At 39.4% G+C, this 24,033-nt stretch overlaps 1 protein-coding gene and 1 pseudogene across 4 annotated transcripts in view; one reads left to right on the top strand and one right to left on the bottom strand.

Annotated features, from left to right (window-relative positions):
- Nucleotides 1–489: 489 nt before the first annotated feature.
- Nucleotides 490–1,601, top strand: LOC129542144 (carboxy-terminal domain RNA polymerase II polypeptide A small phosphatase 2 pseudogene; annotated as a pseudogene).
- A 160-nt stretch (nucleotides 1,602–1,761) lies between these two features.
- Nucleotides 1,762–24,033, bottom strand: part of LOC129557813 (uncharacterized) — a 135,254-nt gene continuing 112,982 nt past the window's right edge. For 2 of the 4 annotated variants that reach the window (XR_016039427.1, XR_016039428.1), the window contains exon 11: nucleotides 11,465–21,417. Coding sequence is in view for 1 of the 4 variants with exons in the window: in XM_088844967.1 (XP_088701093.1) it covers nucleotides 2,073–2,432 (360 nt within the window). In the remaining 3 variants the exon portion in view is untranslated. The other 2 variants (XM_088844967.1, XR_016039426.1) reach the window with 2 other exon arrangements.

The raw sequence follows: 24,033 nt of genomic DNA, 5'->3' as shown, positions 1-24,033 counted from the left end.
TAAACTCACCTCAAAAAAAAAATTACGTGGTACCCTAAATGCATAGGATATGACTTTAATAACTAATGGCAGTATTTCTTGTGAAGACTAAGAAACGCCAACCATGGTAAAGATTTCTAACTAAGCCATGTGATGAACTGGCACAAGCTATCGCTTGTGCTGTGACAATATTTTTTAACAAATCAGATATGAGTATAAAAAGGAAGAAATGTGTTTTAAGTATCCTTACCTGAAAGCTGTAGAAATAGCAAAATGAGTTGCTAAAAGTTGTTATTACTTTTTCTTAGTAGATGGCTATAAGGCTACTACAAAGTAGTGGTGGGGATCATCCATTTATAATCATTATCCCTTCAAATTACTTCCTGAGAATTTTGAAGTTCTTACCTGAATTTAAAGAAATCCAAATCTGTTACTTACAGGAGACAGAATTCACCATCCTTACATCTATATTCAAATCTTCAATTCTATGTCAAATTTTCAGCAAAGAAATTGCTACTTATTATGTTGGACCCAAACCGAGGAGCCCGGAGCTGCCGCCGGGGGATCGAGGCTAGGGGCACCCGGGAAAGCCGCTACCCGGGTCGCCCGCTCTCCATACAGGCCGCCTCCCTTCCCGGCCCAGGGAGGGAACAAGAGCCGGGATGTGAACAGCAGGGGGAGTCGGAGCCTCGGGAGCCGGAGCCGGAGCCGGAGCGGGTCCCCGCCCAGGCCCCCCAGCCCAGCCCAGCCCAGCCCAGCCCAGCCTGTGCGCCCGCGCGTCCTCCCACCCAGCCAGCCCGGGCCCGCGGGATTGTTAGATGGAACACGGCTCCATCATCACCCAGGCGCGGAGGGAAGACGCCCTGGTGCTCACCAAGCAAGGCCTGGTGTCCAAGTCCTCTCCTAAGAAGCCGCGTGGCCGTAACATCTTCAAGGCCCTTTTCTGCTGTTTTCGTGCCCAGCATGTTGGCCAGTCAACCTCCTCCACTGAGCTCTCCCCCTACAAGGAGGAAGCCAACACCATTGCTAAGTCGGATCTGCTCCAGTGTCTCCAGTACCAGTTTTATCAGATTCCAGGGACCTGCTTGCTCCCAGAGGTGACAGAGGAAGATCAAGGAAGAATCTGCGTGGTCATTGACTTGGACGAAACCCTTGTGCATAGCTCCTTTAAGCCAATCAACATAGTGCCTGTAGAGATCGAAGGGACCACTCACCAGGTATACGTGCTCAAGAGGCCATATGTGGACGAGTTCCTGAGACGAATGGGGGAGCTCTTTGAATGTGTTCTGTTCACTGCCAGCCTGGCCAAGTATGCTGACCCCGTGACTGATCTGCTGGACCGGTGTGGGGTGTTCTGGGCCCGCCTGTTTCGTGAGTCCTGTGTGTTCCACCAGGGCTGCTACGTCAAGGACCTCAGCCGCCTGGGAAGGGACCTGAGGAAAACCCTCATTCTGGACAACTCACCTGCTTCCTACATCTTCCATCCAGAGAATACAGTGCCTGTGCAGTCTTGGTTTGATGACATGGCGGACACTGAGTTGCTTAACCTGATCCCGATCTTTGAGGAGCTGAGCGGAGCCGAGGATGTCTACACCAGCCTGGGGCAGCTGCGGGCCCCTTAGCCTTCCCTGCTGCCAAGCCATGGCCATCCCAGTAGGGGGCTTTCCTACACTGTGCCTTTATGATCAGCCTGACAGAGTGGAAGCTGGAGCATCTCACCATATGAGGCCTGGAAATAGACGTGATTGGAAAGAGCGTTAGGACAGGTTAGATGCCCAGTGGGCAAATATCAGACCAGTGATACTCAACGCTCCCTGCTCCCCGAGTTGGGTTTTTGAGATGCGAGTGAGAGTCTGTGTGCACGTGTGTGTGGGGGTGTGTGTGTGTGTGTGTGTGTGTGTGTATGTGTCTTGCCTTGAACTGTGGCCCCAGGATATAAGCGTTTCAGGTTGGGGGAGAAACTGAAGGATCAAGAGCCTCCTCCAGTTAGTCTGTCTCCTCTCCCTTCACCCTGAGAGCCACCGAGCTCCAGGCATGAAGACTGCTGAAGGCTCCATTGCCAAACCTATGGCCTTTCCTCAGTGTTGTAAGGTTTATGCCAAGGAGATAGTGGGGTCAGGGGCTGCCTTCGGGTGCCCCAGGCATGCATCTTTCTGAAGCCTTTCTCTTGCCAGCTGCTGCAGACAGAGAAACGACATTTCTGGGAAGATGAAAGCTTGTTTCCAGAACTGGTAGCCCCAGTGGCCATCAAGTCCTGTGGCCCGACAGCTGCCCTTGCTCCAGCTGAGTGCCTGACTCAGGTCCTGTCTGCATCTCCCTAAGGCCTGGGCACCGGGCCTGCCTTCCTCGCCACCTAGCCATATTCTTGAATCTGTGGGGAAGGAGGTCTTCTCCCTGCCCTGGAAGAGGACAGATAACTGATTTCCGTTCTTTTGACTCTGTTTTAAAATTCTCTAAAAAAAAAAAAAAGAAAGAAATTGCTACTTATTTATTGTAAAGTAAAATCAAATATTTGAAACACATACAACACACTTTTAATAACTTATTCTTTAACCACCTTTTAAATTAGAATTAGGATTTTGAAGTTTTGATTGCTTTAATAGAGTTTTATAAGATCTGTTATAGTATAATAAAAAATAACACTGCATTGAGAATTAAGAGGAATCTGCCCACTATTAATCACACTCATTTCTGAAATTCATGTTCCTCTTCTTTAAAATAATTATATTGGATTTAATGATCCCCAGAAATATTTATATAAATGGTTATCATAGTAATTGTAAAGTGTCCGATTCCTTCCTTTGCACCTGAACAAAGAGTGTTTTAGAGACTGATAAAGCTTTAGGAGATTAAGAAACAATTTTGGAATATACTTGAGTCTATCAACAGTACGAGATTTTGAAGAGCAAAAATTGTTATATCCAGGCTTCACAGCTTGGGACATGTTCATTTTGAGAGACCTATCATACAGCCAAGAGAAGAACATCATACAGAAACTAACATAAATTATCATGTAGGAATTTTTTTTCTAATAGGTCCCTGTTGGTTATGTATTTTAATTATAGTAGTTTATATATGTCAATCTCAAACTTTCTAACTATCCCTCCCCCTCTACCCTTCCCTCACTAGTAACCACAAGTTCATTCTCTAAGTCTATGAGTCTGTTTTGGTTTTGTAAATAAGTTCATTTGTATCATTTTTAAAGATTCCACATATAAGCAATATCATATGACATTTGTCTTTCTCTGGCTGACTTACTTCAGTTAGTGTGATAATCTCTACGCCCATATATGGGTCCATATAGGTCCATATATGTTGCTGCAGATGGCATTTATTCCATTATTTTTGATGGCTGAGTAATATTCCATTGTGTGTGTGTATACACACACCACATCTTTCTTCCATTCATCTGTCAGTGGGCATTTAGGCATTAGGTTGCTTCCATATCTTGGCTATAGGAAACAGTGCTACAGTGAAATTGGGGTGCATGTGTCTTTTGAAACCATATTTTTCTCCAGGAATATGCCCAGGAATGGGATTCCAGGATCATAAGGTAGTTCTATTTTTAGTTTTTAAGAAACTTCCATACTGTTCCCCATGGTGATTTCACCTTTTTACATTCCCATCCACAGTGTGGGAGGGTTGCTTTTTCTCCACACCCTCTTCAACATTAATTGTTTGTGGGTTTTTTGATGATGGTCATTCTAACCACCATGAGATGAGACCTCACTGTAAAATTGATCTGAATTTTTCTAATAATTAGTGATGTTGAGCATCTATTCATGTGCCTCTTGGCTGTCTGTATGTCTTCTTTGGAGAAATGTCTTCTGTTCATCTTTTGATTGGGTTGTTTGTTTTTGGATGTTGATCTGCATAAGCTGTTTGTAAATTTTTGGAAACTAACCCCTTGTTAGGAATTGACTGTAAGAGAGAAGGAAAGTAAAGAAAGTGCTGAAGTTTATGTTTAGCAATGAAAGCATTCAGAATATGAAAACAAGTTAAAACTAGATTTTCAAACAAACAAAACTCTTTATATATTGTTTATGTTCCATACCCTGTGCCAGTCTTAAATGCTGTAACAAACATTTTCAGATTTGTCTTGTCCAGTATTTTTTCCAAAGCAAGCATTTTTTTTCCTTTTTTATTTTGTTACAGGAAACTGGTACTCAGAAGCTTAAACATTTTGCCAAAGAGAACATGTAAGATTAATAAGTGACAAACAAATTCAGCAGATAATTAGAATATATTAAGTCCTTATTAAATAACCACTAAAAGTTACCCTTATTATTCCACTTCAGAGAATAAAAATTAGAGCCAAAATGTTAACTATCTTGCTTGAGCTCTCACAGTAGAGAACTGGTGGAAATACAACTTCAGTACTGTTGGAGAGACAAACAGAGACCAAGACAATAAATAATTATTATCAACTGCTTCCTCTAAATGAGCAAGTATTCACAATGTGGTATTCAGTTCAGTTCAGTCGCTCAGTCGTGTCCGACTCTCCGCGACCCCATGAATCACAGCACGCCAGGCCTCCCTGTCCATCACCAACTCCCAGAGTACACTCAAACTCATGTCCACGGAATCGGTGATGCCATTAGGCTGGCCAAAAAATTCATTCAGGTTTTGGCCAACCCAATACTTCCCATTCTAGAATTCATGTATTTTCCATTTTTCCAGAATAATAAGCAAGAATCAGAATCACCTGGAGAGTTTATTACATACGGATTCTTCGATCCTGTCCCCAGAAGTTCTGATTCAGTTTGTCTTGGTGGTGATGCAGTAATTTCTATTTCTAACAAGCTCCCTGAAGATGCTGAGGATGACACCTCTGTTTTAGAAAATGTATTTCGAGAACCATTGCTCTACTGTACTGTATGGAATATTTACATATAATATTGTGAATTGATGCTTTTGAATTGTGGTGCTGGAGAACACTCTTGAGAGTCTCTTGGGCATCAAGGAGATCAAAGCCAGTTAATCCTAAAGGAAATCAACCCTGAATATTCATTAGAAGGACTGATGCTGAATTTCCAGTAGTTTGTCCACCTGATGTGAAGAGCAGACTCATTGGAAAAGGCCATGATCCTGGAAAATACTGAAGGCAGGAGGAGAAGGGGACGACAGAGGATGAGATAGTTGGATGGCATCACTGACTCAATGGTCATGAGTTTGAGCAAACTCAAACTATCCAGGAGATAGTGGAGGGCAGGGAACCCTGGAAATGCTGCAGTCCCTGGGGTCACAAACACTCGGACATGACTTAGCAACTGAAAAACAACAAGTTTTTCTTTCAAATATTGTAAATATTTAACCTGGCAATTGTCATAATTTCCTTCAGAGCCAATGTTTTGGCAGCATACAACCATTACAGATTTGTGATAATATGACTTAAATTTAAGGATATATTTAGTGCTTTTTGTCTTTCAAATGCAATTTGTTTACATATTGGACAACACAGATTCTATCTCTGCCTAGAAACACAGAAGCCTCTATTTTCAACTCTGCTTCATAAGTGGAGAAATTGCGTTTCTCTTTTCCAAATAAATATTCATATTGATTTTCAGAACAATTTTTAAAGAAATTTTACTGCTTTATATTGCTGCTCATCTTGATCATAGCTGTTTTTAAATTCTTCAGTTATAAACATCACAAAATATGTTGAAACAGAAGCCAACAGACAATACATAATTGTTTGTACCATATACTACCCACAAAACATTGTGTGTCTAACACTATTGCATACGAAACATAATAAAATGGGGTCCATTTAAAGATCCTGTGGTAGATGAATGAACTGACATTCATAATGAGGGAAACAGAATCCCATCAATTTCCTATGCTAAACCTATCCTATCCTAAGCAATGTTTGAACTCAAACACTGAAAAGAAGCAAGGTTTCAGCAAGGTGTTCAGAATATTGAATCTTTACCCATATGTTATCCTTAAAATGGGTTTTATTGCCATGCCAATATGTAAATTATCTTCATTAAAATTATGACTTTAACCTTATGGAAACCACCAGCAGTGTAACATTCCTGACCTCAGAGAAGTTATGGCATATTTTAGCTGAATTTTGAAGAACTCAGCTTATGTAGGAAATAACCCTTGCCAGCAGTGCACTGATTTCTTTGATATTATTGTTTTCCCTTACTTCTTTAATAATTCATTGCTTTCTTGTGCTATCAGTTCAGTTCAGTTCAGTCACTCAGTCATGTCCGACTCTTTGTGACCCCATGAATCATATAACCTCCCCCCAAAAATCACTTGAGAATTTTAAGCCTATATTTTCCTCATATCTATTCTTCTCTTTATACTTAGACAAATTTAACCTTAAAGTTTATTTAAAGAATATTTTGCTTACATTTATAAAAAAAAGACATCAAAACCTTGAAACTGACATCATTTATGTTTTGCTTTGCTGTATTAGTCATATTCTTTGTTAACCTACCAATATTGTAGATGGCGGAATTGATGGTGTAATCCAACTGTATTGTATTTCTGAATCAAATATATTTTAGTGTAATTTAAAAATTATCTTATCAATATACAAAATTATAGCCCCATAATTAGCAAACACACAATTAGATAAATTCTAAATTTATTATAAAATTGTTTTATAAAATAATACTTCCTGGAATTTCAGTAATATTTATTTTTTATTCCTTAAGTTCAATTGTGTTGGCTTATACTTCATTTGAAGGAAAACACAAGTCAAGACATAAAGTGTAGTTTGTGTTTTCTCAACTAGGATTTACTCACCTTCTTTCCCTTTTCTAATGGTACCAGGGTCTCCTTTATAAAACAATTTCCCTTTACTTTTTTATTTGTAAAAATTTTATATTGAAGTATATTTGATTTTCAATTTTGTGTTAGTTTCAGCAAGGTGATTCAGATATATACATACATATGTAGGGTGCGTGTGCATGTATGTATATCTATTCTTCTTCAGAGTCTTTTCCCATAGAGGTTATTATGGATTGAGTAGAGTTCTCTGAGCTATACAGTAGATCCTTGTTGTTTATCTATCTATATATAAACAGTAGTGTGTGTTCTGTGCTTAGTCACTCAGTCGAGTCCAACTCTTGTGACCCCGTAGACTGTAGCCTGCCAGGCTTCTCTGACCCTGGAATTCTCCAGGAAAGTATACTGGAGTGGGCTGCCATTTCCTTCTCCAGGGGATCTTCCCAACCCAGGAATCGAACCTGGGTCTCCTGCATTGCAGGCATACTCTTTACCAACTGAATTAGTGTGTACATGTTAATCCCAATCTCCTAATTTATCCCTTCCTAGTAGCTTTCCCCTTTGGTAACCATAAATTTGTTTTTTTATGTTTGAGAGTCTTGTTTCTGTATTGTAAGTACATAATTTGTATCATTCTTTAGATTCCACATATAAATGATATCATGATATTTGTCTTCCTCTGTTTGACTTATTTCACTTAGTATGATCACCTCTATCTAGGTCCATCTGTGTTGCTGCAAATGGCATTATTAATATTCCATCATATATATGTACCACATCTTCTGTATCCATTTCTCTGTCAATGGGCATTTAGGTGGCTTTCATGTCTTGATAACTGTAAGTTAGGCTGCTGTGAATATTGGGCTGCAAGTATCTTTTCAAAGTATTGTTTTCTCCAGATATATGCCTAGTAATGAGATTGCTGGGTCACATGGTAGCTCTATTTTTAGTCTTTTAAGGAACCACCACACTATTCTCCATAGTGCCTGCACCAAGTTACATTTCCAAGTCCACTTTATATCACCACTGCACTTGATTTTTTTTTTTTTTTTTTTGCTGGAATATGCCATGAAGAGCATATCTTTTCCTATGGCATCCATGAGTGCTCCAATAACCAAATCCAAACTGATACTATATTTCCCCACATAGGCCCTGAAGACTGGCTAGGTGTGACCAAGATCAGTGCTAGAAATCCCAGGACACATTCCCTGTGGACATTTCCTATGGCACAGGATCAAACAAAGCCAGTTTGCTATCAGCAGGACAAAAGTGGAAACATGGCTGAGAGTAGGACTCGGTGATGTTTAATACCAATTCACTTCTGGAAAAGACTGATGTTGGGAGGGATTGGAGGCAGGAGGAGAAGGGGACGACAGAGAATGAGATGGCTGGATGGCATCACCGACTCGATGGACATGAGTTTGAGTGAACTCCGGGAGTTGGTGATGGACAGGGAGGCCTGGTGTGCTGTGATTCATGGGGTTGCAGAGAGTCGGACACGACTGAGCGACTGAACTGAACTGAACTGAACTGACAGTATAGTTCTATATAGCCAATTGTGTTAGTTGGGTTGTTGTTGTTCAGTTACTAAGTTGTGTCTGACACTTTCCAACCCTGTAGACTGCAGCACACCAGGCTTCCCTGTCCTTCACTGTCTCCCAAAGTCTGCGCAAACTCAGGTCCATTGAGTTGATGATGCCATCCAACCATCTCATCCTCCGTTGCTCCCTTCTCCTCCTACCCTCAATCTTTCCCAGCATCAGGTTCTTTTCCAGTGAGTCAACTCTGCATCAGGAGGCCAAATTATTGGAGTTTCAGCTTCAGCTAGTTGGGTACCTAGGCTTATTGTTCTGGACTTACAAACAAATTGGACTTATGAGCAAGCTCTTGGAACAGAGCTTGTATGTAAGTAGAAGACTTACTGTACAGCAACGGAAGGCAACAGCCAGGGGAGATCTTCTAGAAATTAAAACTTCCTATTACCTGAGAAGGGTTGGGATTTCTTAATGCTTTTCTATACAGCAAGATATGTGGGTGACCGCTGTTTCTTTTCTAGCCTTTCTTTCTCCAAATGGAAAATGCACTAACCTCTAAGCAGGGAGCCAGATATGGAATTGATTGCACTTCTTTTCAAAGAAGTTATAAAGGACTCAGTGTAAATAACAATGGAAAAAGAAAGCAGTAAAGGACTCTGAGATTCATTTGTATTTTTCAAATATAATCAGCAGTCTCCAAAAGTACTAGGAAAAAAAGGAATAATGAGATTCACAAAAGTTTTAGTTACCATACAACATTACAGAAGATAGACAAAGTTTAAAGATAGAGAAGATAAAATTATGGTTCAAAAAAAGAGCCATTTTGTAGGAAAGTGACAGGAGCTGAGAGTATAAAGGCGGTATATGAAGAAGTGAAGGGGTTTAAAAGCTTAAGAAAGAGAAAGAAGAAAAGAGACAAGAATAAGATATGAAATGGATAGAAATGATTATGAAGATTAGATATGCTGTCATTTGCTTAATTTCTTTGAAGCAGTCCAGATTATAATAAGATTAAAAGTACTGTCTAGGGACTTCCAGCTGGCCCAGAAGTTGTTGTTTAGTTGCCAAGTTGTCTCAGAATCTTTTGTGTCCCCATGGAATGTAGCCCACCAGGCTTCTCTGTCCATGGGATTTCTCTGGCAAGAATATTGGAATGGGTTGCCATTTCCTCCTCCAGGGGATGGTCCTGACCTAGGGATCAAACCTGTGTCTCTTGCATTGTCAGGTGAATTCTTTACCACTGAACCACCAGGAAACCCTTGGTCCATCAGTTAAGACTCTGCAATTCCAATGCAGGGGCTGTTGGTTCAATCCCTTGCTGGGGAGTGAAGATCCCACATACCATGTGGCAAGGCCAAAAAATTAAAAAATGAAAAAAAATAAAGGGAGTAAAAAGTAAATAAAAATTACATTGAAAAGCACTGCCTGAAGAGGTAAAGTGCTAAGAAGGAGTAGATAGCAGGCCATAGAAATTAAAATGTATTGAAGTTATAAAACTTATTTTTCTTGGTTACCTATGTAGATACAGAGCCATCTAAGATCATGGCGTCAAAGTAAATTGTGATCCAGGAAGCAAATTCTCAAACAGTTTGGACTAGAGTATTAAAGGCTTGGTGCTTCCAAGATGGCTCAGTGGTAAAGAATCTGCCTGCCGATGTAGGAGATGCAAGAGATGTGGGTTATATCCCTGGGTTGGGAAAATACCCTGGAGTAGGAAATGACAACCCACTCCAGTAATCTTGCCTGGAAAATTATGTGGACAGAGGCCTGGTGGTCTACAGTCCATGGGGTCACAAAGGATCATACATGAATGAGCAACAGAGTTCATGCATACACATGCGTGCACACACACATATTATAAGCTTAAGATATTATGCTGGTGAAGACAAATTGAAGATGCAAATGGTAGCAAAAGGGTCTTGGTGACAGCGCCAGACCACCCTGGACATTAGGGGCATGGGTTACAAGAAAATGAGCAAGCTTCCATACATGACATAGGAGAAACAGTGCTCTCAGAGAATCCAAATTTTGGCTTAGACAAGGAAGAAGGACAAAGTCTTAGTAAAGATGGTACCTTTGATGAGGGTGGGGAAAGTTCTTTAAAATGGAACTAAACTTAGGCAGAAAGATGGAAGCTTCTAGAAAGTTGGCATTGGAAGACAAGCTTGAAGAGAGAAAGCATAAATCATTTGGAGTGTGTGCTTTTATGAAAGAAATTTGATGAAAGAATTGCATTTAGGAACATGGTGCAGAGTAGCAAGAATGAGAGGTTTCAATCAGACTCAGGCTGAAGAAACAACTATGAAAAACCTTAAAAATGAATGGTTTGCTTTTTGAAGTGTTGAAACTTGCTGACAGTTCAGATATCTCAGTGCTATTAACCAGTGTGGTTCACTCACTATTTGAGTGGTCCTGCTGCTGCTGCCAAGTCGCTTCAGTCGTGTCCGACACTGTGCAACCCATAGACAGCAGCCCACCAGGCTCCGCTGTCCCTGGGATTCTCCAGGCAAGACTACTGGAGTGGGTTGCCATTGTCTTCTCCGTGAGTGGTCCTAGATGCATCTTTTAAGGTCTGGGCATGGATTTTTTCACACGGTGCTCCAAATAACATCAACATCCTGTCCTCAGACAGCAGAGCTGCTAATCCTGATGTCTGCCCTGCTAGGCTGTGTAGCATTTCTAGCCACGGATCTGGAGACCCACTGGGAAGGCAGTGTCTGGGTAAAATGCCATGTGTGTGTGTGTGTGTGTGTGCTCAGTTGCTCAGTTATGTCTTTTCTTTACAACCCCTTGGACTGCCAGTCACCTCTGTCCATGGGATTTCCCAGGCAAGAATGCCGGAGTGGGTTTCCATTTGCTTCTCCAGGGGATATTCCTGACCCAGGGAAAGAACCTGAATCTTTGCATTGCAGGTGGTTTCTTTACCACTGAGCCACTGAGATTCAACTGATACTCTTGAATACAAGTTTCTAAATTGTTACATGCCTTTTCATCACTTTTCTGCATCTTTAAATGACTGTTTCTGACAACTTTGCCCAGGTTTTTGTTGTTGGTGGTGGTGTTACTTGTTTGGAAGAACACTTTGCTCTGCTCTCCTGGAAGAACGACTCTCCTCCCCATTAACATAGCCCTTTGTTGCATCTTCATCAGGCAACTCTTTTGGTCAGGAATTCATCCCTGGTCAAAAGCTCTTGAGTTCTGGAAGATAACACATTTTGACAGTTAATTTCCAAAGGTTGGTGGGGTCAACTCATACCTTCTTTTATTAAATCCTCACCTCAGCAGGACTTTGACAATGTACTGACCTTATTCCACAGCCATAATGGCTTATGCTGCTGGTACAAGTTAAGGCACTGATTGTCTTCATATAATCCCAGGGTTGCCTCCTGACCACCTCTGCTCCATATTGCAGCCATTACTCACACACACACACACACACACATACACACATACAATTCGTGACATTGCTTTGCCTTCAGGGAAAATGTTTATATTGGACTGTAGTTGATTTACAATGCTGTATTAGTTTCAGTTATAGCAAAGTGATTTGGTTATACATACATCTATTCTTTTCAAATTGTTTTTCCATTTAGGTTATTACAGAATATTGAACAAAATTTCTTGTGCTATACAGTAGATACTTCTTGGCTTTAAAAATTTTTTTGTAGGTGTTTTTAATTCCTCAGATTCTTACTCCTTTTTGTCTTCAGTGGTTTTATTCTGCTTTTTTTTTTTTTTTGTGATAGGGCGTGGGTGTTGAATTCGTGAATAGCCAAGTAGAAGAAGCAATAGGCTATACTACTAAATGTACACTCTTCCTTATTTATTGAAAATACACTGAGTGAAATAATCAAATTTGGCTCCAACAATCAACAAAATTACCCATTTTCAAATTTTTTCCTAATCAGCTAGAGATACGAGTAAACATGCATTACTAATTAACTATGATGAAATCTGGAAAACATCCATACTGTGTCCTTGGTCTTTCCTTGCTGGGTTTCCTGCTTCATATTTGAAACAACAGGTCCCTAAGTGATGCTTGTGGAAATCATTGTACAGAAAGGGAGCTATTTTTCTCTTGAAACATCTTCATATTCTACTCAAGTAACTGCATAAATGAGCCTATCATTTTCCAGTGGACCATCTCCAGTGGGGTTTAGATGTATGGCTGCTGGACAATTAGCAGATTCTGTAGATGACTTATGGAAAATAATGACCTAAGGGAAGGAATATGCATATTTTAGTTCAGACAAAAAGAGAGGCTGAACTCTTGAACGATGAGTGTGTTTCTTTACACTAGAACCAAGTGTAAGGGAGAAAGTGGAAATGGCATGCTGTTACATGTTTAACAGTTGGCTCTCTGGTTGTAGGGATGGTTTACAAGCCCTGGTTTAATAGTGTAGGCAAATCTTTGTGATGTAAATACAAGCTGACAATGTGGTGTTCCTGGATTTGGAGTAGGAAAGGGATATACTCAATTGGTGCTCAAAGAAAAAGTTTGAGCCAACTCTAGCACACTTGCCTCATAAATTAAAAAAAAAAATTATCATAAGAAGCCCAGACAGACCAGAAGCATCATGCCAAGAGCATCCCATGGGTTAAGACTCTCATTCTATTTCTCTGTTAGAAACTACCCAACACAATCGATGAGCATGTTTGCAATTACTTATGACAAAATAATTTTTTGCATTTCCTTTTCTCCTCAGTACTATCAAGGTAAGGAGGATAGGATACACTCGAGCTGACATCCCTTTTATTCCCATTTATAAATCTGTCTTTTCCTTTCAGACCTAGAGATAGATAAGTGTATATATATATATATACACATTTTATACTAAATTTACATATATATTTTAATCCTCAATAAAGACTTGCTTAAAGGGAGTTTTCTCTTTGAAATTCAGATGCCTATATTCCTGCATATATTGCTTGAATTGTTATATTAATCTTTATTTTATTTTAGTCTCACAATTTTTTTATGAAATTCAATAGCTATTAGGAAACCAGAACTGTCTGTTTTTTACAATTTCTTTTTAGTTGTGTTTCTTTTCAATCAAATAGTTTTATATATTAAAGTATATTTGACAAAAAATGAAACACAAATTTAGTTTAAAATATAAAGTATAATATATTTTACCACAGGGAATTGCTACTGGATGCAGGTCAGGAAGCAACAGTCAGAACTGTACATGGGACAACAGACTGGTTCCAAATAGGAAAAGGAGTACGTCAAGGCTGTATATTGTCACCTTGCTTATTTAACTTATATGCAGAGTACATCATGAGGAATGCTGGGCTGGAAGAAGCACAAGCTGGAATCAAGATTGCTGGGAGAAATATCAATAATCTCAGATATGCAGATGACACTACCCTTATGGCAGAAAGTGACGAGGAACTCAAAAGCCTCTTGATGAAAGTGAAAGAGGAGAGTGAAAAGGTTGGCTTGAAGCTCAACATTCAGAAAACAAAGATCATGGCATCTGGTCCCATCACTTCATGGGAAATAGATGGAAAAACAGTGGAAACAGTGTCAGACTTTATTTTGGGGGGCTCCAAAATCACTGCAGATGCTGATTGCAGCCATGAAATTAAAAGACGCTTACTCCTTGGAAGGCAAGTTATGACCAACCTTGATAATATATTAAAAAGCAGAGACATTACTTTGCCAACCAAGGTCCGTCTAGTCAAGGCTATGGTTTTTCCTGTGGTCATGTATGGATGTGAGAGTTGGACTGTGAAGAAAGCTGATCGCCAAAGAATTGATGCTTTTGAACTGTGGTGTTGGAGAAGACTCTTAAGAGTCCCTTGTACCGCCAGGAGATCCAACCAGTCCATTCTAAGGGAGATCGATCCTGGGTGTTCATTGGAAGGACTGATGCTAAAGCTGAAACTGCAATACTTTGGCCATCTCATGTGACGAGTTGACTCACTGGGAAAGGTTGGGGGCGGGAGGAGAAGGGGATGACCGAGAATGAGATGGCGGGATGACATCACCGACTCTGTGGACATGAGTTTGAGTGAACTCCGGGAGTTGGTGATGGATAGGGAGGCCTGGCGTGCTGTGATTCATGGGGTCGCGGATAGTCGGACACGACTGAGCGACTGAACTGAACTGAATGGATAAATTATGGCTGTAGTGTGGAATTTTGCAATTTTTCATAACAGACACAAAGAGGAAGCTGATGACAGTTACTTAAGAGCAGAAGAAAGTAGTAGTGAGCATACTTGTAACTTTCCAAAAGTATGATTAAAATACTGACAACTTATGTAAAAAATACAATAATAATTAAAAAACTGTATTTTTAAAAATAATTTGCATATTTCAAGTCATGTCATGAAGATTATGAGCTTCTTTTGAGAGCTGGGAACACATGTACACCCAGGGTGGATTCATGTCAATGTATGGCAAAACCAATACAATATTGTAAGTAATTAGCCTCCAATTAAAATAAAAATTTTAAAATTAAAAAAAAAAAGAAAAAAATCAAAAAACTAAAAAAAAATAAGTAAAGTCATGATATCATAAAAAAAAGAAATTCAGTGAGCATTTCACTGGTGTATCAAAAGTAATTGTATTACAATAAAAAGAGAAAACATTTTTCTCTTGCTAATAGTGTATGAGGTATGATCTCTTTGCTCTCGTGAAAGAAAAGTTTCATTCAGTGTTCTGTCTCAACTTTGTTTTCTATTTCAAAAAACTTTTTTTTAATCATGGTGGCTGAAAATAGATTTTGTTATATTTATGATTCTTTCAGTTTTCTCAGGTTTACCAAAGCTTCAAGGAGCTTATAAACCATAAATTTTCTGGTTAGTCTTGGATTGGATGGAACATATTGTAATTTTAACAGAGGAATTTTCAACAGTGTCAATTACTTTGGATACATTGGTTTAAATACAGTATAGAATTAAAAGTAATTTTACCTATTTCTTCATACAGTGTACTGTCTATTATACTAATTTTTAGTATGGTTTTATTATATTTCCATTAGGTAATGCTTGACTAGAGTGACCAGAAGGATGGGAAGCTAAAAAAGATGGAGGAAAAGATTTCATCTGTGGAATTTAGGAATGCTGGAAAAATTACTGTGTGGAAAATGTTCAGTAAAATCATAATGCCTGTGGTGGACAAAAAGATAGTAAATCAGATACTCAAGTTATGATAGTCATTACAAGGCAACAGCTAAAAGGTGAGTGAATAGAGTGGGAAAAATGTGAAAATGTTCTTCAAAGGATTTGAGGTCTCTAAAATCGGATAAAAATGCTTTGGGAATAGGAATGGTTCAGTTCAGCTCAGTTCAGTCACTCAGTTGTGTCCGACTCTTTGTGACCCCATGGACTGGAGCATGCCAGGCTTCCTTGTCCATCACCAACTCCCAAAGCTTGCTCAAAATCATGTCCATTGAGTCGGTGATGCCATCTAACCATTTCATCCTGGGTCGTCCCCTTCTCCTCCTGCCTTCAATATTTCCCAGCATTAGGGTCTTTTCCAATGAGGCAGTTCTTCTTATCAGGTGGCCTAAGTGTTGGAGCTTCAGCTTCAGCATCAGCCCTTCCAATGAATATTCAAGACTGATTTTGTTTAGGATTGACTGGTTTGATCTCCTTGAAGTCCAATGGACTCTCAAGAATCTTCTCCAACACCACAGTTCAATCAGTTCTTCATCACTCAGCTTTCTTTATGGTCCAGCTCTCACATCCATATATGACTACTGGAAAAATAGAGATGGTAACTTCATGTATACTCATCTTAGTAATGCAAAGTTCTTTCTTTCTGTGTGTTTCACAGCTAATAGCTATTTTTTCTCAACACCAGCTGTCAATAAAAGGATCATTTGAGAAGTAGGTTCAAGTAAGGATGACTTCACATGTAGTTTACATGATAAAATAAGCTCTAACAAATGCTATACTATCTAGTATTTTAGATTAAATTTTACTGCCACCAGTATGGACACCATTTAAAATCTCCATCTCATGCATAAATGTCCATCATATCAATATGAAAAGTTTTGCTAGTTATAATGAAAAATAAACAATTTGAAAAATATCAAGTCTATGGAATGTAGTCATGCAAGTTAAATTCTACATGAATGGTGCTGCTGGATTTGGAGAGTGTGCAAATCTATTGTGTTTAATTTTGTAAAGTGAAAGTGGAGTTATGCTAAATGGATTGTAAATATAATGTAGCAGATAGTATAAATGCAAAAGTATTTTTCATTCTTTTCGTTTTCATTTTGAGAGGATTTAAAAATTGTGTGTGGGTGAAAAACAGTGTGCACAGACTTTATACACAAGGCTTATTGGTATTGAGCTTATCACTTAAAACCATTCCCATGATGAGTTTATGGAAAGAAAAAATTTAATATATTTTCATTAAATGACCAGTGTGTATAAATATCACTACCATTCACTTACAACAGAATTGTATGAGTTTTATGATAAAGGGCTTCCCTTATGGCTCAGCTGGTAAAGAATCCACCTGCAATGTGAAAGACCTGGGTTCAATACCTGGGTTGGGAAGATCCCTTGGAGAAGGGAAATGCTACCCATTCCAGTATTCTAGTCTGGAGAATTCCACGGACTGTATAGTCCATGGGGTCACAAAGAGTCAGACACGACTGAGCGACTGTCACTCACTCATGGTAAAGGGTGGGTATTTTAGGCAGTTTAATAAAAGAAAATAGGAACTTAGAGATCTATTAATCTCGTTACACAGAGAATATTATAGAAGTGGTATTTTCCATTCTTTAAAAGGTTTCACTGGTTTCCACCTATAGCTGCCTGAATCTATTATAATATCAAGCTGTTCAGATGGAGAGTTAATACACTTTTCTGTCTCTCCTGCTTTATGAAGCTAAGCTTCTGAATGAAAAGGGTATGTGTTTTAATGGAATTCTCCTATGGGGCACATCAAGTCACTTTATACAATGACATGCTAAGAAAGGAAATTTATGATGTGTGACTGACTCTAATGTGACTTCATCATTTCATTTGTTTTCCATCAGTCATAATAAAGACATATGAACTACATAGAAGTCTTTTTATTGTACTCCATAGGGGGTTTGTAGTATATTAGAATTCTGGTGGAACACAGTATGCCATGAAGTTTATGAAAAAAATGAATGTTTAAAAACATTTTATCTTAAAATTTCTAGCAAGAATTTCAAAACATTCTCAAAGGACATTTAAAAAACTTTAATGGCAAATTCTTTACAAAATAGACTTTGGGAGATAAATGTTGGTTTAGAACTTTCATCAGTACTTTATTTTTTAAAATTTATTTTAATTGGAGGCTAATTACTTTACAGTATTGTAGTGGGTTTTGCCGTACATTGACATGAATCAGCCATGGGTATACATGTGTTCCCCATCCTGAACTCCCCTCCCACGTCCCTCCCCATCCCATCCCTCAGGGTCATCCCAGTGCAGCAGCCCTGAGCACCTTGTCTCATGCATCAAACCTGGACTGGCGATCTGTTGCACATATGATAATATACATGTTTCAATGTTATTCTCTCAAATCATCCCACCCTCGCCTCTCCCACAGTGTCCAAAAGACTGTTCTATACATCTGTGTCTCTTTTGTTGTCATCAGTACTTTAAAGCAATTTACAATTATTGGGTTGTTATAAGTTGTTATGGAAAAATCTGGACAAGACTTTTGGCCAACCCAGTATTAAAATTCAGGTTTCTGAAGCTTGTTATTCAAATATAAATTAAACAAAAATATAGCTATGGCTATATTTATGGCTTTAATTAAATCAATAAAGTAGTATTTTAGATATCTGTTTTCAACCATATTTTTTTGGTTCCTCTGTTTGGATTTCTAACAAAGGGGTCCCCAGTGGCTCAGACAGTAATTATCAGCTAAATTGGAACCATGGTAGAAGATAGGTGCTGTGCTAAGTCACCTCAGCTGTGTCTAACTCTTTGCAACCTATGGACTGTAGCCCTCCAGGTTCCTCTGTTCATGGGATTCTCCAGGCAATAATACTGGAATGAGGTGCCATTTCCTTCTTCAGAGGATCTTACCAACCCAGGGATTGAACCCACATCTTTCATGTCTCCTGCATTGGCAGGCAGTTTCTTTACCATCAGTGCCACTTGGACTACTGCTCAAAACAGCATCTCCACAGAGAAGGAGAGGAACAAATACTATGATTTTTCTCTTTCCCTAACTTAAAATCTTCTGTCAATACCTCCCAATGGTGGGTCTAGATGGAAAGAAGCTAATATTGGAGCCTAGGAAATGCACTGAATGTGCTAGTTCCCAAGGATATAGAGCAAAGCAACATGGGAGAAAGTACAGTATCTCAGTGGAATTCTTTGAATTTGGAAGGGAAATGAAAAAAACAATTAAATCATAATCCATAATGCCAGAATCTTTCATCCTTTTCTAGAAAGTGCACACACACACACAATGAGAGCTGCTTTGTTTCTAGTTCTTCATGGTTTTTACAATAAAATAATACCGATGCAAAAAGCACTTTGTAAATGTATTATTTGCTTTAGAAGCCATGGATTATTTAATCAAATGTGTTTTTATTAATAAGAATTCAATGCACTCGGTAGTCTTTTAAAGGGAATGGTTTTACAAATTTTTGTTCTTTTATGACAGTCAGACTCTGCTTCAATATCACGTCTGTAATCAATGTCCAGAGATTTCAAATGCCTAAGGTTTTGAAAGCCTGTCATTTAGTTCCTGCCTTTGCTTTCTGGAAGTACTAATCCAATACAAATCAGACTACACCTTTGTTGAATGCAGTGTCACTGCACTTTGCTGTCTGTTAGCCCATTCTAAAATATATGCACAGCTGCAACAGGAGCTGGCACCTGCAGCCAATGTAAACTCAGTAGAACAAAATACACTCAACTGTGTTCAGAGGGTGAAACAAACAACGGAGGCATACTACAGAATCCAAATGAACCTACAACTGCAGTGGAAAGTGACTTACTTTAGACAGGCAAATCCAAGGCCTAGAATTAAAATAATTAACCTTTCTGAAGAATGGTTCTAATGCTATGTAATAGTCACCTCTGTAATCTGTTAATTTGTTAATAGTTAAATAGCATTCCAGAGCTGACATAAATGGAAAAAGATAGTTACTGTATTTATGTAGAACAACTGAGTCTTAAAATGCCACTGTATTGATTATATTGACTGACATATTTGGAACAATAAATTAGAAAACCACTACATCTAATTTGAAGAGGTATATTTTGAAATTCAGGATTCATGATTCTTCTTTGGTCATAAGGCCAGTTACTTGTTTGACTTATTTACTCCAAACTGTGCACACATTAAAATCACGTATGTGTGTATATGTGTTTGAATTTGGGAGGGTATTAAATGCCCCCTCTTTTAGACACTATATAAACCTTACCAATAATTCTTATAATATAAATATTAATATTATTACAAACCAAGGCTCTGAAATTAAGTAACAGCAGATAGTATACTGAAGTTGAGAAGTCATGTCTGTGGGCATGAAGGATTTTAAAATAAAACTTTCTCATTTTAATGTTTCATTGGTACAATCATTTTGTGAGTTTAAACAAGAGTGTAGTTTGCTAGGTCCAAAGTTATATTTAACTTTTGAATTTCTTTCTGACAAATAAATGGCTCCTTGATTTTATTTTAAAAAACTAACTACTAAAATTTATTATGCATTTTTTAATCTCACCAAAATCTAATATATGAATTTTAGAAATAACAAGACGGGGTAGATTTTTCCACAATGAATTTGAGTAGTATATGTTCTCATCGGAACAGTATGCAATAAGTTAGACCAGGAAGAATTCTCTGAGTAGGCAGCTCAAATTCCTTAGTTTAAGTAGAGATGCACATTTGAGAGCAAATAACTTAGTCTCCTTAGTTATCAAGTTTCTGGATTCTGGAAGGACTGGATCGTTTCAAGGGAAACTCATTTGTACAGTGAGGGAAACAAACTTGGAGAGGAAGCGAGAAAGGAAAAACAAAATGTCAGAAAGCTGTTACAAAGGGGAATGGAGCCCTTCCTATTTCTCCCAAAATTTCAATAAAAATCTATAATAGGTGAGGAATATCACTAAGGTGGAGACCGCAGCCATAAAATTAAATTATACAGAGTGAAGTAAGCCAGAAAGAAAAACAACAATACAGTATACTAATGCATACATATGGAATCTGATAGATGATAACGATAATCCTGTATCAGTTCAGTTCAGTTCAGTCGCTCAGTCGTGTCCGACTCTCCGCGACCCCATGAATCACAACACGCCAGGCCTCCCTGTCCACCACCAAATCCCAGAGTTCACTCAAACTCATGTCCACAGAGTCGGTGATGCCATCCAGCCATCTCATTCTCCGTCGTCCCCTTCTCCTCCCTCCCCCAACCTTTCCCAGCATCAGAGTCTTTTCCAGTGAGTCAACTCGTCGCAGGAGGTGGCCAAAGTATTGCAGCTTCAGCTTTAGCATCAGTCCTTCCAATGAACACCCAGGATTGATCTCCCTTAGAATGGACTGGTTGGATCTCCTGGCGGTACAAGGGACTCTCAAGAGTCTTCTCCAACACCACAGTTCAAAAGCATCAATTCTTCGGCGATCAGCTTTCTTCAGTCCAACTCTCACATCCATACATGACCACGGGAAAAACCATTGCCTTGACTAGACGGACCTTGGTTGGCAAAGTAATGTCTCTGCTTTTTAATATACTATCAAGGTTAGTCATAACTTTCCTTCCAAGGAGTAAGCGTCTTTTAATTTCATGGCTGCAATCAGCATCTGCAGTGATTTTGGAGCCCCCCAAAATAAAGTCTGACACTGTTTCCACTGTTTTTCCATCTATTTCCCATGAAGTGATGGGACCAGATGCCATGATCTTTGTTTTCTGAATGTTGAGCTTCATGCCAACCTTTTCACTCTCCTCTTTCACTTTCATCAAGAGGCTTTTGAGTTCCTCTTCACTTTCTGCCATAAGGGTAGTGTCATCTACATATCTGAGGTTATTGATATTTCTCCCAGCAATCTTGATTCCAGCTTGTGCTTCTTCCAGCCCAGCATTCCTCATGATGTACTCTGCATGTAAGTTAATAAGCAAGGTGACAATATACAGCCTTGACGCACTCCTTTTCCTATTTGGAACCAGTCTGTTGTTCCATGTACAGTTATGACTGTTGCTTCCTGATACGAGACAGCAAAAGAGACACAGATGTATAGAACAGTCTTTTGGACACTGTGGGAGAGGGCGAGGGTGGGATGATTTGGGAGAATGGCATTGAAACATGCACATCATCATATGTGAAACAAATCGCCAGTCCAGGTTCAATGCATGATACAGGATGGCTGGGACTGGTGTACTGGGATGACTCAGAGAGATGGGATGGGGAGGGAGGTGGGAGGGGGGTTCAAGATGGGGAACACATGTACACCCGGGGCGCATTCATGTCAATGTATGGCAAAACCAATACAATATTGTAAAGTAATTCAGTTCAGTTCAGTCGCTCAGTCATGTCCGACTCTTTGTGACCCCATGAATCACAGTACGCCAGGCCTGCCTGTCCATCACCAACTCCCGGAGTTCACTCAAACTCATGTCCATCGAGTCGGTGATGCCATCCAGCCATCTCATTCTCTGTCGTCCCCGTCTCCTCCCACCCCCAATCCTTCCTAGCATCAGACTCTTTTCTAGTGAGTCAACTCGTCGCATGAGGTGGCCAAAGTATTGGAGTTTCAGCTTAAGCATCAGTCCTTCCAATGAACACCCAGGATTGATCTCCTTTAGAATGGACTGGTTGGATCTCCTTGCAGTCCAAGGGGACTCTCAAGAGTCATCTCCAGCACCACAGTTCAAAAGCATCAATTCTTCGGCGATCAGCTTTCTCCACAGTCCAACTCTCACAAAATTGCCAACATCTGCTGGATCATGGAGAAAGCAAGAGAGTTCCAGAAAAACATCTCTTTCTGCTTCATTGACTATGCCAAAGCCTTTGACTCTGTGGATCACAATAAACTGTGGAACATTCTGAAAGAGATGGGAATACCAGACCACCTGACCTGCCTCTTGAGAAGCCTGTATGCAGGTCAGGAAGCAACAGTTAGAACTGGACATGGAAAAACAGACTGGTTCCAAATAGGAAATGGAGTACGTCAAGGTTGTATATTGTCACCCTGCTTATTTAACTTTTATGCAGAGTACATCATGAGGAACACTGAGCTGTAAGAAGCACAAGTTGGAATCAAGATTGCTGGGAGAAATATCAATAACCTCAGATATGCAGATGAAACCACCCTTATGGCAGAAAGTGAAGAGGAACTCAAAGGCCTCTTGATGAAAGTGAAAGAGGAGAGTGAAAAGTTTGGCTTGAAGCTCAACATTCAGAAAACGAAGATCATGGCATCTGGTCCCATCACTTCATGGGAAATAGATGGGGAAACAGTGGAAGCAGTGTCATACTTTATTTTTTGGGGCTCCAAAATCACTTCGGATGCTGACTGCAGCCATGAAATTAAAAGATGCTTACTCCTTGGAAGGAAAGTTATGACCAACCTAGATGGCATATTAATAAGCAGAGACATTACTTTGCCAACAAAGGTCCGTCTAGTCAAGGCTATGGTTTTTCCCGTGGTCATGTATGGATGTGAGAGTTGGACTGTGAAGAGTTTAGCCTCCAATTAAAATAAATTAATTAAAAAATATAAAACACACACACAGAAAACGCTTGTTCTTTGGAAGAAAAGATATGACCAATCTCGACAGCATATTAAAAAGCGGAGACACTACTTTGCTGACAAAAGTCCATCTACTCAAAGCTTTGGTTTTTACAGTAGTCATGTATGGACTTGAGAGTTGGACCATAAAGAAAGCTGAGTGATGAAGAATTGATGCTTTTGAATTGTGGTGTTGGAGAAGACTCTTGAGAGCCCCATGGACTGCAAGGAGATCCAACCAGTCAATCCTAAAGGAAATCAGTCTTGAATATTCATTGGAAGGACTGATGCTGAAGCTCTAATACTTTGGCCACCTGATGAGAAGAACTAACTCACTGGAAAAGACCCTGATGCTGGGAAAGATTAACGGCAGGAGGAGAAGGGGATGACAGAGGATGAGATGGTTGTATGGCACCACCGACTCCATGGACATGAGTTTGAGCAAGCTCTGGGAATTGGTGATAGACATGGATGCCTGGTATGCTGCAGTCCTCAGGGTCTCAAAAAGTTGGACACAACTGAGCAACTGAACGGACCTAATGGATGTTTTACAGGTAAGATTTCTTATAAAAACAAGTGAAATGCAGAGTCGTTGATGTGGGTTAAATAGGCACAACAGAGAAATAATGTGTATGGAGAGAGAGAATATTCCTCCCCATAGAGCAGATTGGAAAAAGTAAAGTGAAAATATTGGTCTCTCAGTTATGTCCAACTCTTTGCGACCCCTTCACTGTTTAAGCTACCAGGGAATCCCCTTGGTGGAAAATAATTCACAGTTGACTATAGGAAATTGTCACCTTGATAGCATTGACTACAAGGCCATTTGTAACCTAGACAATATTTAACCTACTATTTTCGTTTAGCTACTTTACTTTTCATATTAAGCACTAGACGTTAAAGCCTGTCTTTATGTGAATGTGCCTTATTCTTTTATGCATCTGTGGCTTTGTACAAGAAGCTCCCTCTTATGAAACCCTATAGATATATTCCCCTTTCCCATCTCTTCCTTAGAATAACATCTAATTATCCTTCTAATTTCAACTTTTCCTGAGTGCCAAGTTGTTGGCTCAACTTCATTTTGCAAGAGTC

The sequence above is a fragment of the Moschus berezovskii genome, chromosome 17 (assembly GCF_049115385.1).
Source record: "Moschus berezovskii isolate FMDL1 chromosome 17, NW_MosBer_1.0, whole genome shotgun sequence".
NCBI lineage: Eukaryota > Metazoa > Chordata > Mammalia > Artiodactyla > Moschidae > Moschus > Moschus berezovskii.
Note: the sequence above shows the minus strand (reverse complement) of the source record. Positions and strands in the feature narration are given on the sequence as shown.